Source organism: Oncorhynchus mykiss, chromosome 8, assembly GCF_057628025.1.
Source record: "Oncorhynchus mykiss isolate SJ-2025 chromosome 8, ASM5762802v1, whole genome shotgun sequence".
In the NCBI taxonomy this organism is placed as follows: domain Eukaryota; kingdom Metazoa; phylum Chordata; class Actinopteri; order Salmoniformes; family Salmonidae; genus Oncorhynchus; species Oncorhynchus mykiss.
This window is the reverse complement of record NC_143029.1, coordinates 54,835,788-54,847,854: the sequence shown is the minus strand read 5'-3', so window position 1 is coordinate 54,847,854 and position 12,067 is coordinate 54,835,788. Positions and strand designations below refer to the sequence as shown.

Here is a 12,067-nt window from a genome sequence, read left to right as displayed (position 1 = left end):
TGGCCGGGCTTGTCTCATCGCACACTAGCGACTCCTGTGGCGGGCCGGGCGCAGTGCACGCTGACCAGGTCGCTAGGTGTACGGTATTTCCTCCGACACATTGGTGCGGCTGACTTCCAGGTTGGATGCGCGCTGTATTAAGAAACAGTGCGGCTTGGTTGGGTTGTGTTTCGGAGGATGCGTGCTCTCGACCTTCACCTCTCCTGAGACAGTAACTAACAATTGAATACCACAAAATTGGAGAGAAAAAAGGGGGTAAAAAAAATAAATTAGATGGGGAGCGGTGGCGAACAGCAATCTTCAAGTCTTTCCACAGATTTTCAGATGGGATTCAAGTCTGGGCTTTGGCTGCACTTCAAGGACATTCTTGTTCTGAAGCCATTGCAGTGTTGCTTTGGCTGTACGCTAGGGGTCATTGTCCTGTTGAACTCTGAAGCAGTTTCTCATCAAGGATTTACCTGTATTGTTCCCTCTATCCTTACCAGTCTCCTAGTCCCTGCCCTTTGAAAAGCATACCCATAGCATGATGCTGCCTCCACCATGCTTCACGGTAGGCATGGTGTTAGATGGGTGATGAGCCGTGCCTGCTTTGCATTCAGGCCAAAGTGCAGCTTTTGTCAGACCACAGAATCTTTTGCCTTATATTATTTTTTACCTTAGTCTTTCACGTGCCTTTTTGCCAACTCCAGGTGTACGGTCATGTGCCTTTTTCTCAGGAATGGCTTCCGTCTGGCCACTCTCCCATAACGCCCAGAGTGGTGTAGTGCTGTAGAGACTTGGCAGGTTCTCCCATCTCAGCCATGGAACTCTGTTGTTCTGTCAGAGTGGTCATTGGGTTCTCGTTCACTTCCTTGACCAAGGCCCTTCTTGCCCAGTTTGGTCGGACGGCCAGCTCTAGGCAAAGTCTGGGTAGTTCCATATGTTTTATTTCCCAATGACGGAGACCACTGTGCTCTTGGAAAAGTTCAACACTATAGAAATTACCTTTCTCCAGATATACACCCACCGGTCAAAGGTTTTAGAACACCTACTCATTCAAGGGTTGTTCTTTATTTTTTACATTGTAGTATAATAGTGAAGACATCAAAACTATGAAATAACACATATGGAACACATCATCTAGTAAGCAAAAAAGTGTTATATATTAAAAAGAAAAAAAAATGTTTGAGATTCTTCAAATAGCCACCCTTTGCCTTGACAGCTTTGCACACTCTTGGCATTGGATGCGCCGGAGCTCAATTTGGAGTGTCATAGCAAAGAGGTGTGAATACTTATGTCAATTATTTTCCAACAAATTTAAAAAAACATTTTCACTTGGGTATCCATACTGAATTCAGGCTGTAACAACAAAATGTGAAATAAGTCAATGGGTATGAATAACTTCTGAAGGCACTGTATGTACTGTTCACACACACATTTATGTACACACAAACCTCATAGTGCAAGCGTCTGGCCTTGGACATGGCGGGCAGGGAGGACCTCTTCCCACTAATGTTGCGGAACACTTGGAATACCATGAAGCACAGGAAGAGGAAGTAGAGACAGGCACAGATCCCCGCCACAATGATGAACGCCATCTGTAAATCAACCTCAGTCAAGGAGCTAACGTGCATGGTGACGCTAATAAAACATTGCGTAATCGAACGATTTATTAAGCTAATTGAAAGATTAGACTCTTACCATTAGACAGGACTGACCATAACTGAAGCCCCATATATAGACCCCCTGCTCTAGCCTGACGCATCTTAATGCACAGTAGCAGTAAAAGTACATTTTTAGACATTCCGCTTAATTCTAGGAACACTAAATAGAAACCACCATGCTTGATAGAGATGGCCATCGTTTTTATTTTAGTTCGTACTTTTACCCCTTTTTATCCCTAATTGGTAGTTAGTCTTGTCCCATCGCTGCAACTCCCGATGGACTCGTGAGAGGCGAAGGTCGAGAGCCAATGCGTCCTACGAAACACGACCCCGCCAAGCCGCACTGCTTCTTGACACACTGCTCGCTTAACCAGGAAGCCAGCCGCATGAACCAGGAAGCCAGCCGGGGACAAGGAAACCCCCGGCTGGCCAAACCCTCCCGTAACCCGGACAATGCTGGGCATCGCCTCATGGGTCTCCCTGTCACGACCAACTTCTTTAAAGGGATATTTTTCTCCCACTGGACTGGAGAGTGAGGGAGAGGGAGAGAGGTGAAGCAGTGATTTAGCAAAAGCTTCTTGCTGCTACTAGTTTCTGATGGGGGTTGTTCTGGTGAATATTGCATCACCTAGGCCTGTGGGTTACCCCTAAAGTGTTAAATAAAATACACACACAGAGAGTGAGGAGGCTGGGAGAGGGTAAATAAGGAGGAGAGATGGCCCAAGGCAGGAGTAGGCACTGCCAGCACCACTGAATTATTGCTAACTTCAGGACAGAACACAGTGAAGAGAGGGACCTGTGACTGTGAAACTAACAGAGGAGACGTGCTCTGATTAATGTTAGTATGTTGATGTCAAATACTGATACACAATCTGGCCCTAAATTGGATAATATAAATAATTCCAGGATACACTTGAAACTTGTACGGGGATATACAGTACAATTGCATGGACACATTCTTTTTCAGACAAGAGATAATTCATCCCTAATTTAGTCTCCTTTGGGCCATCAACTTTTAAGGCACGAAGTCATCAACGTAATCAAAGGATACAGCCAACTCAGTCCCCACGTCGGAAGCCCAAATACTGTAGAAAGGGTTCTTCAACTGGACTCCCCTGGTGGGGAAAACAAATACGTCAGAAATGGTCGCTGAAAATCTGTGGGGATAACCTTTAAATAGCTCGGGGCTTTGTTCTGACAGTGTGGTGAAGTGTGTGTGTGCGCGCTGTTCAGCCTCACCTCTCACACATGTCGAAGATGAAGAGGCAGAAGGAGCCGAAGACAATTGGTCCCACCTGCTTCCAGTAGATTGAGAAACGGTTCCTCTCCATCTGGTCCTGGGGGAGGGGAAATTATTTTTAAAAAGTGAGACAGAACAGTAAGACAGGGGGATAAAATAATAAAATGCAGTTAAAAATAAAAATGTATCCACCTACCATGGATACATTTACATTTTAGTCAACGTTATTATCTTACAAGAGCAATTAGGGTTAAGTGCCTTGCTCAAAAGACACAGACTTTTCACCTGGGTTCAACGACCTTTTGGTTACCTGTCCAACGCGCTTATCCGCTAGGGTACCTGCTGCCCAAATTAAATGGATACTAATAGTCATACCAAGTTGATGGATACTAAAAGTCATACCAAGTCAATGGATACTCAAGGTAGTTTTAAAATCATTCAAATTCGGTCCAGACTCCCCCAAACCCAACTCATCCGAATGCCCCACTCAATGACCAAACTGGATCAGTCTGATGTGGTCCTGATGTCATGCAAAAAAGGAGCAAGGTATAGGGGACAGTCCTGTACAATATGTATATGAGCCTTGATCGGCCTGAAACGTCAAACATAATATTACCTGAACCCAATGAGCCCTACAAAAATACATGTTGAGTCCAAGCCAGAAAAAGCAAAAATTATTGTGCCGTTAACCAATACATACACTACATGGCCAAAAGTATGTGGACACGTGCTTGTCAAACATCTCATTCCAAAATCATGGGCATTAATATGGAGTTGGTCCCCTCTTTGCAGCCTCCACTCTTCTGGGAAGGCTTTCCACTAGATGTGAGAACTTGCTTCCATTCAGCCACAAGAGCATTAGTGAGGTCGGGCATTGATGTTGAGCGATTAGGCCTGGCTCGCAGTCGGCGTTCCAATTCATCCCAAAGGTATTCGATGGGGTGGAGGTCAGGGCTTGTTGGGGTTCGTTCCTTGTCAATTATTGGCTCATTGGTGAAATCAGCATTCAGACAATATCTTTAATTAAATCAAAAACCTTAATTAATGCAATTGCAGACAGAAGTTGACAACAGGAACATAGCGCACATGTTTCCGAGTAAGTTCTGCACCCCAACTAAGGGCACAGCTCATTTTATACATGTGATCACTCCCTAGTGGTATGATCAGCTACGTCAATGTATGTGTGTATCAATAAGCTGAGGTTACCTTATTAGGCAACCTATTCCAGTAGCTTCTCTGAATTTATTAGACTTGACCACTCTTTCACAAGATCAAAATATCAAAACCTGACCGTGGTTACTTCTCTTTACCTAATTTCAGTCTGACTCACACCCAGCCTGCAAGCACACTCTCGCAACAGCCAGAGCTTAACCACAAAGACTAATATAGAGGGCTTGTGCAACGTATAGTGGCAGAGTTTTTAGACACATAGCAACAGTATCTTATTATAAGGCCTGCAGAAAAACATAGGTATCTTAAGCTCCCTATAATCAATAAATGGGGAGGGTCTTTGGGACCCACACCCTACAGGCTCTGTGCAGGCCAGCCAAGTTCTTCCACACCGATCTCGACAAACCATTTCTTTATGGACCACTCTTTGTGCAAGAGGGCATTGTCATGCTGAAACAGGAAAGGGCCTTATCCAAACTGTTGCCAAAAAGTTGGAAGCACAGAATCGTCTAGAATGTCAATTGTATACTGTAGAGTTAAGATTTCCATTCACTGGAACTAAGGGGCCTGAACTATGAAAAACAGCCCCAGAAATGTATTCCTCCCCCAAACACTACAGATAGAGTTCTCCTGGCATCCACCAAACCCAGATTCATCTGTTGGACTGCCAGATGGTGAAGTGTGATTCAGCACTATAGAAAAAGTATTTCCATTGCTCCAGAGTCCAATGGTGGCAAGCTTTACACCACTCCAGTCAACACATGGCATTGTGCATGGTGATCTTAAGCTTTTGTGCGGCTGCTCGGCCAAGGAACAGTTGTTGTGTTGACGTTGCTTCCAGAGGCAGTTTGGAACTCGGTAGTGAGTGTTGCAACCGAGGACAGACAATTCTTACACGCTACCCACTTCAGCACTCGGCGGTGCCAATCTGTGAGCTTGTGGGGCCTACCATTTCGCAGCTGAGCCACTGTTGCTCCTCGACATTTCCACTTCACAATAACAGCACTTACAGTTGTCCAGGGCAGCTCTAGCAGGGCAGAAATTTTACGAATTGACTTTTTGGAAAGGTGGCATCCTATGATGGTGCCACGTTGAAAGTCACAGCTCTTCAGTAAGGCCATTCTACTGCTCATGTTGGTCTGTGGAGATTGCATGGCTGTGTGCTCGATGTTATACACCTGTCAGCAACGGGTGAGTTTGAAATAGCCGAATCCACTAATTTGAAGGGGTTGCCACATACTTTTGTATATATAGTGTTTGATAGGCTACATTACACAAGACATCAAATCTTAAAACCCCATAGATGTATGCTGTCTTGGGAACATCTAGTCATCTTATTCATTGCATGTGGACTGCATTATATGTACTGGAATTACACACCTCTTTCAAATAATGAAGCTGGGATAAAGCATGCAATGCTGATGGTTCATTGATTTGTGCAGGACATGCAGCCTACAAAGTTAAAATGATAGGTTAGTCAATTTGTTTATAATCACAGGGCCTATTTAACACGTACAGTGCAGTAGGAAAGCATTAAGACCCCTTCAGTTTGTCCAGATTGTTACGTTACAGCCTTATTCTAAAATGGATAAAATATATATTTTTTAAATCCATCTACACAACATATTTTCCCTAATTCATTATGGGTATGTTAGCACATTTATTCAAAATAAAAAACAGAAACACCTTAATTATTCAGACCCTTTGCAATGAGAGTCGAAATGGAGCTCATACTGTTGATCCTGTTTCCATGGATCATCCTTGAGATGTTTCTACAACTTGGAGTCCACCTGTAGTAAATGCAATTGATTGGACATGATTTGGAAAAGCACACACACCTGCCTATACAAGGTCCCACAGTTGACAGTGCATGCCAGAGCAAAAACCAAGCCATGATGTCGAAGGAATTGTCCACAGAGGGGGGGGGGGCTTGGACAGGGAGGTGACCAAGAACCCGATGGTCACTCTGACAGAGCTCCAGAGTTCCTTCATGGAGATGGGAGAACCTTCCAGAAGGACGACCAAGCATCTTTGGAGCACTCCACCAAATCAGGCCTTTATGGTAGAGTGGCCAGACGGAAGCCACTCGTCAGAAAAAGGCACATGACAGCCGCTCGGAGTTTGCCAAAAGGCACATAAGACTCCCAGACCCTGAGAAACAAGATTCTCTGGTCTGATGAAACCAGATTGAACTCTTTGGTCTGAATACCAAGCATCACGTCTGGAGGAAACCTGGCACCATCCCTACAGTAAAGCATGGCAGCATCATGCTGTGGGGATGTCTTTTAGCGGCAGAGACTTGGAAACTAGTCAGGATCAAGGGCAAGATGAACGCCGCAAAGTACAGAGAGATCCTTGACAAAAACCTGCTCCAGAGTGCTCAGTACCTCAGACTGTGGCGTAGGTTCACCTTCCAACAGGACAACCACCCTAAGCACACAGCCAAGAAAACACAGGAGTGGCTTCGGGACAAGTCTCTGAATGTCCTTGAGTGGCCCAGCCAGAGCCCGGACATGAACCCATTCGAACATCTCTGGAGAGACCTGAAAATAGCTGTACAGCAACGCTCCCCATTCAACCTGACAGAGCTTGAGAGGATCTTCAGAGAAGAATGGGAGAAACTCCCCAACTATAGGTGTACCAAGCTCGTAGTGGCATACCAAAGAAGACTCAAGGCTGTATTCACTGCCAATGGTGCTTTAACAAGTACTGAGTAAAGGGTCTGAATACTTACAGTTGAAGTTGGAAGTTTACATACACTTAGGTTGGAGTCATTAAAACTTGTTTTTCAACCACTCCACAAATTTTTTGTTAACAAACTACAGTTATGGCAAGTCGGTTAGGACATCTACTTTGTGCATGACAAGTAATTTTTCCAACAATTGATAGACAGATTAGCTTGGAAAATTCCAGAAAATGTCATGGCTTTAGAAGCTTCTGATAGGCTAATTGACATAATTTGAATCAATTGGAGGTGTACCTGTGGATATATTTCATGGCCTACCTTCAAACTCAGTACCTCTTTGCTTGACATCATGGGAAAATCAAAAGAAATCAGCCAAGACCTCAGAAAAAAAATTGTAGACCTCCACAAGTCGTTCATCCTTGGGAGCAATTTCCAAAACGCCTGAAGGTACCACGTTCGTCTGTACAAACAATGTTACGCAAGTATAAACACCAGTCGTCATACCGCTCAGGAAGGAGACGCGTTCTGTCTCCTAGAGATGAACGTACTTTGGTGCGAAAAGTGCAAACCCACCATAAAAAAGCCAGACTACGGTTTGCAACTGCATATGGGGACAAAGATTGTACTTTTTGGAGAAATGTCCTCTGGTCTGATGGAAAAAACATAGAACTGTTTGGCCATAATGACCATTGTTATGTTTGGAGGAAAAAGGGGGAGTCTTGCAAGCCGAAGAACACCATCCCAACCGTGAAGCACGGTGGTGGCAGCATCATGTTGTGGGGGTGCTTTGCTGCAGGAGGGACGAATGTGTGGATATGTGGATATACTGAAGCAACATCTCAAGACATCAGTCAGGAAGTTAAAGCTTGGTCGCAAATTGGTCTTCCAAATGGACAATGACCCCAAGCATTCTTCCAAAGTTGTGGCAAAATGGCTTAAGGACAACAAAGTCAAGGTATTGGAGTGGCCATCACAAAGCCCTGTCCTTAATCCTATAGAAAATGTGTGGGCAGAACTGAAAAAGCATGTTCGAGCAAGGAGGCCTACAAACCTGACTCAGTTACATCAGCTCTGTCAGGAGGAATGGGCCAAAATTCACCCAACTTATTGTGGGAAGCTTGTAGAAGGCTACCCGAAACATTTGACCAAAGTTAAACAATTTAAAGGCAATGCTACCAAATACTAATTGAGTATGTAAACTTCTGACCCACTGGGAATGTGATGAAAGAAATAAAAGCTGAAATAAATAATTCTCTCTACTATTATACTGACATTTCATATTCTTAAAATAAAGTGGTGATCCTAACTGACCTAATACAGGGATTTTTTACTAGGATTAAATGTCAGGAATTGTGAAAAACTGAGTTTAAATATATTTGGCAAAGGTGTATGTAAACTTCCGACTTCTATTTTTAATACATTTGCAAAGATTTCTAAAAAATCTGTTTTCATTGCCATTATGGGGCATTTTGTATAGATTGAGCGGGAAAAAACAATTTAATCAATTTTAGAATAAGGCTGTAACATCACAAAATGTGGAAAAAGTCCAGCGGTCTGAATACTTTCCGAATGCACTGTACCTCCTTCTCTTTATTATTGTAGCGACATGCTTGAATAATATAGGACTAGAATAGGATCCAGCGGCTTTTGTGTCTTGACAAAGATTGAATAGTTAATAAATAACTGCTAAATAACTGCTATATCCATTCAGACTATCACACATTCTCTCCTTTCAACATTTATTTTGGCAGCTGTCTTTTACATTCAGCAAACAAGAGCAAGCTTATTTATTTTTATTTTACAAGGTAAGTTGACTGAGAACCTAATACAGTATGTCGTCAAGCTTGCATCTCTCTTCGAATAAAATTATCCTACTTAGGTTCCAAAAACAAAGAAGAATTGTATTATTGTTTGAAAGGGAGTACAAAACTCTAGTCTCAGCTGTAAACTGCAGCGAATATGTATTTTAAATAAAAACACTCAAAAGCTCTACGTTTTGAATACACGTTTCATTCCGAATTAACTGCATCTAGCCTAGGCCAAGTTAGGCAACCACTTGGAGAAGTCTACTCTTGACAGTTTACAAGGTACAGAAATGCAATTTGAATGGACTGATTTAAAGCAATGATATTACTATAGGCTATGCTGCAGCAAATTTACCTGTCACAAGACAATACAACAACAAAAAAGTTACCAACTGGTGAGATACATCCATTGTGAACTGCACTCCATATCAAGATGCACCGTGTTCCCCCACGTGGGACCAATGACATTGCTTTGGGAACACCCCCTGTTCTGTAGTGATTGGCTCCTGATTTGCTAGTATCAAACTGACGACCTCATCAGATTTTCCGGGAGAATGTCAGCCAACGCCCTCCAACACACTCACGTCATGCTCCAAATTTGTATTCACGGTACTTAACCCTTCCGAGTTGGCTAAATTTATATTCTTCTTAAGTCACACTGAGCCTTATTAACTCAAATGGATAGATACTATGACATCAGAAGAATACTTGGGAGAGGTGAAAAGACCGGCGACAAACCATGAGGTGTTCTCCACAGAAGATGATCCAGAAGGAGAGCAGCATGGCGTAGAAGATGCCCTGCCGGATATCCCCGAACAGCAGCATCCAGGTCCAGTTGAACCCCACAGAGAACCACTCCACCGGGATGTTGATGAACGTCATGCACAAGCCCAGGGCAAAGATCACCCTGGAGGACACAGCAGCATCATAAGCAGCAGCAGTACCACCGCCATTAACAGGTTAAATTAAAATACCAGTATTCACCATAACGCACTGTGTTAACATAATGATCATAATCAATATCATCATCATCATTATGTCCGTTTGTTTTTTTTACAATTTTGACCATTATATAAAACTATCTCCTTTGTCATTCGAATCAAAATGTTATTTGTCACATGCTTACAGTGAAATGCTTACTTACAGGCCCTTCCCAACAACGCAGAGAAAGAAAAGAGAGACGATAGAAAAGTAATAATAAATACACAACGAGTAACGATAACTTGGCTGTATACACGGGGTAGCAGAACCGAGTCCAGGTAATGGAGGTAGATCTGTACATACAGTGCCTTGCGAAAGTATTCGGCCCCCTTGAACTTTGCGACCTTTTGCCACATTTCAGGCTTCAAACATAAAGATATAAAACTGTATTTTTTTGTGAAGAATCAACAAGTGGGACACAATCATGAAGTGGAACGACATTTATTGGATATTTCAAACTTTTTTAACAAATCAAAAACTGAAAAATTGGGCGTGCAGAATTATTCAGCCCCTTTACTTTCAGTGCAGCAAACTCTCTCCAGAAGTTCAGTGAGGATCTCTGAATGATCCAATGTTGACCTAAATGACTAATGATGATAAATACAATCCACCTGTGTGTAATCAAGTCTCCGTATAAATGCACCTGCACTGTGATAGTCTGAGGTCCGTTAAAAGCGCAGAGAGCATCATGAAGAACAAGGAACACACCAGGCAGGTCCGAGATACTGTTGTGAAGAAGTTTAAAGCCGGATTTGGATACAAAAAGATTTCCCAAGCTTTAAACATCCCAAGGAGCACTGTGCAAGCGATAATATTGAAATGGAAGGAGTATCAGACCACTGCAAATCTACCAAGACCTGGCCATCCCTCTAAACTTTCAGCTCATACAAGGAGAAGACTGATCAGAGATGCAGCCAAGAGGCCCATGATCACTCTGGATGAACTGCAGAGATCTACAGCTGAGGTGGGAGACTCTGTCCATAGGACAACAATCAGTCGTATATTGCACAAATCTGGCCTTTATGGAAGAGTGGCAAGAAGAAAGCCATTTCTTAAAGATATCCATAAAAAGTGTTGTTTAAAGTTTGCCACAAGCCACCTGGGAGACACACCAAACATGTGGAAGAAGGTGCTCTGGTCAGATGAAACCAAAATTGAAATTTTTGTCAACAATGCAAAACGTTATGTTTGGCGTAAAAGCAACACAGCTCATCACACTGAACACACCATCCCCACTGTCAAACATGGTGGTGGCAGCATCATTGTTTGGGCCTGCTTTTCTTCAGCAGGGACAGGGAAGATGGTTAAAATTGATGGAAAGATGGATGGAGCCAAATACAGGACCATTCTGGAAGAAAACCTGATGTAGTCTGCAAAAGACCTGAGACTGGGACGGAAATTTGTCTTCCAACAAGACAATGATCCAAAACATAAAGCAAAATCTACAATGGAATGGTTCAAAAATAAACATATCCAGGTGTTAGAATGGCCAAGTCAAAGTCCAGACCTGAATCCAATCGAGAATCTGTGGAAAGAACTGAAAACTGCTGTTCACAAATGCTCTCCATCCAAACTCACTGAGCTCGAGCTGTTTTGCAAGGAGGAATGGGAAAAAAATTCAGTCTCTCGATGTGCAAAACTGATAGAGACATACCCCAAGCGACTTACAGCTGTAATCGCAGCAAAAGGTGGCGCTACAAAGTATTAACTTAAGGGGGCCGAATACTTTCGCAAGGCACTGTAACTAGGAATAAAGTGACTAGGCAAGAGGATAAAGAAACAGTACCAGCAGCGTATGTGATGAGTGAAAAAGGTTTGTGCAAAAAGGATCAACGCAGATAGTTAAATTGTTAACCAAATAGCTACCCGGACTAACTATTTATCTGTCTTAAGGCTTGGGGGTAGAAGCTTTTCAGGGACCTGTTAGTTCCAGACTTGGTGCATCGCTACCGCTTGCCGTGTGGTAGCAGAGAGAACAGTCTATGACGGATGGCTGGAGTCTTACACCGCCTGGTATAGAGATCCTGGATGGCAGGGAGCTTGAACCCAGTGATGTACTGGGCCGTACACACTACCCTCTGTGTAGCGCTTTGCGGTCGGACAGTTTCCATACCAAGCGGTGATGCAGCAAGTCAAGATGCTCTCAATGGTGCAGCTGTAGAACTTTTGAGGATCTGAGGGCCCATGCCAAATCTCCACCACAGCCCCGTCGATGTGAATGGAAGTTGGCCTGGCCCTCCATTTCCTGTAGTCCACGATCAGCTCGTTTGTTTTGCTGATGTTGGGAGGGAGAGGCTGCCGTCCTGGTACCACATTACCAGTTCTCTCACCTCCTCCCTATAGGCGGGGTCTCATTGTCGTCGGTGATCAGGCCTACCACCGTGCCGTCGTCAGCTAACTGAATAATGGTGTTGGGAGTTGTGCGCGGCCATTCATTCGGTAATAGACGACTTCCGCTGAGAGGGCATTGGCGCCATCAGAAATACTTGGGACACAGAACCCCAGTGTGTAGCAGGAGAACTTATACCTGGACGTTTCTCCG

General features: G+C 43.6%; 1 protein-coding gene across 4 annotated transcripts in view; it reads right to left on the bottom strand.

Annotated features, from left to right (window-relative positions):
- Positions 1-12,067, bottom strand: part of wls (Wnt ligand secretion mediator) — a 30,422-nt gene that overhangs the window by 6,546 nt on the left and 11,809 nt on the right. For all 4 annotated transcript variants that reach the window (XM_021612922.3, XM_090181984.1, XM_090181986.1 and 1 more), the window contains 4 exons: positions 9,283-9,451; positions 2,883-2,980; positions 2,695-2,758; positions 1,434-1,577 (listed from right to left, as the gene is read on the bottom strand). In XM_021612922.3, the coding sequence (XP_021468597.1) occupies positions 1,434-1,577; positions 2,695-2,758; positions 2,883-2,980; positions 9,283-9,451 (475 nt within the window). The remainder of the gene's footprint in view (positions 1-1,433; positions 1,578-2,694; positions 2,759-2,882; positions 2,981-9,282; positions 9,452-12,067) is intronic.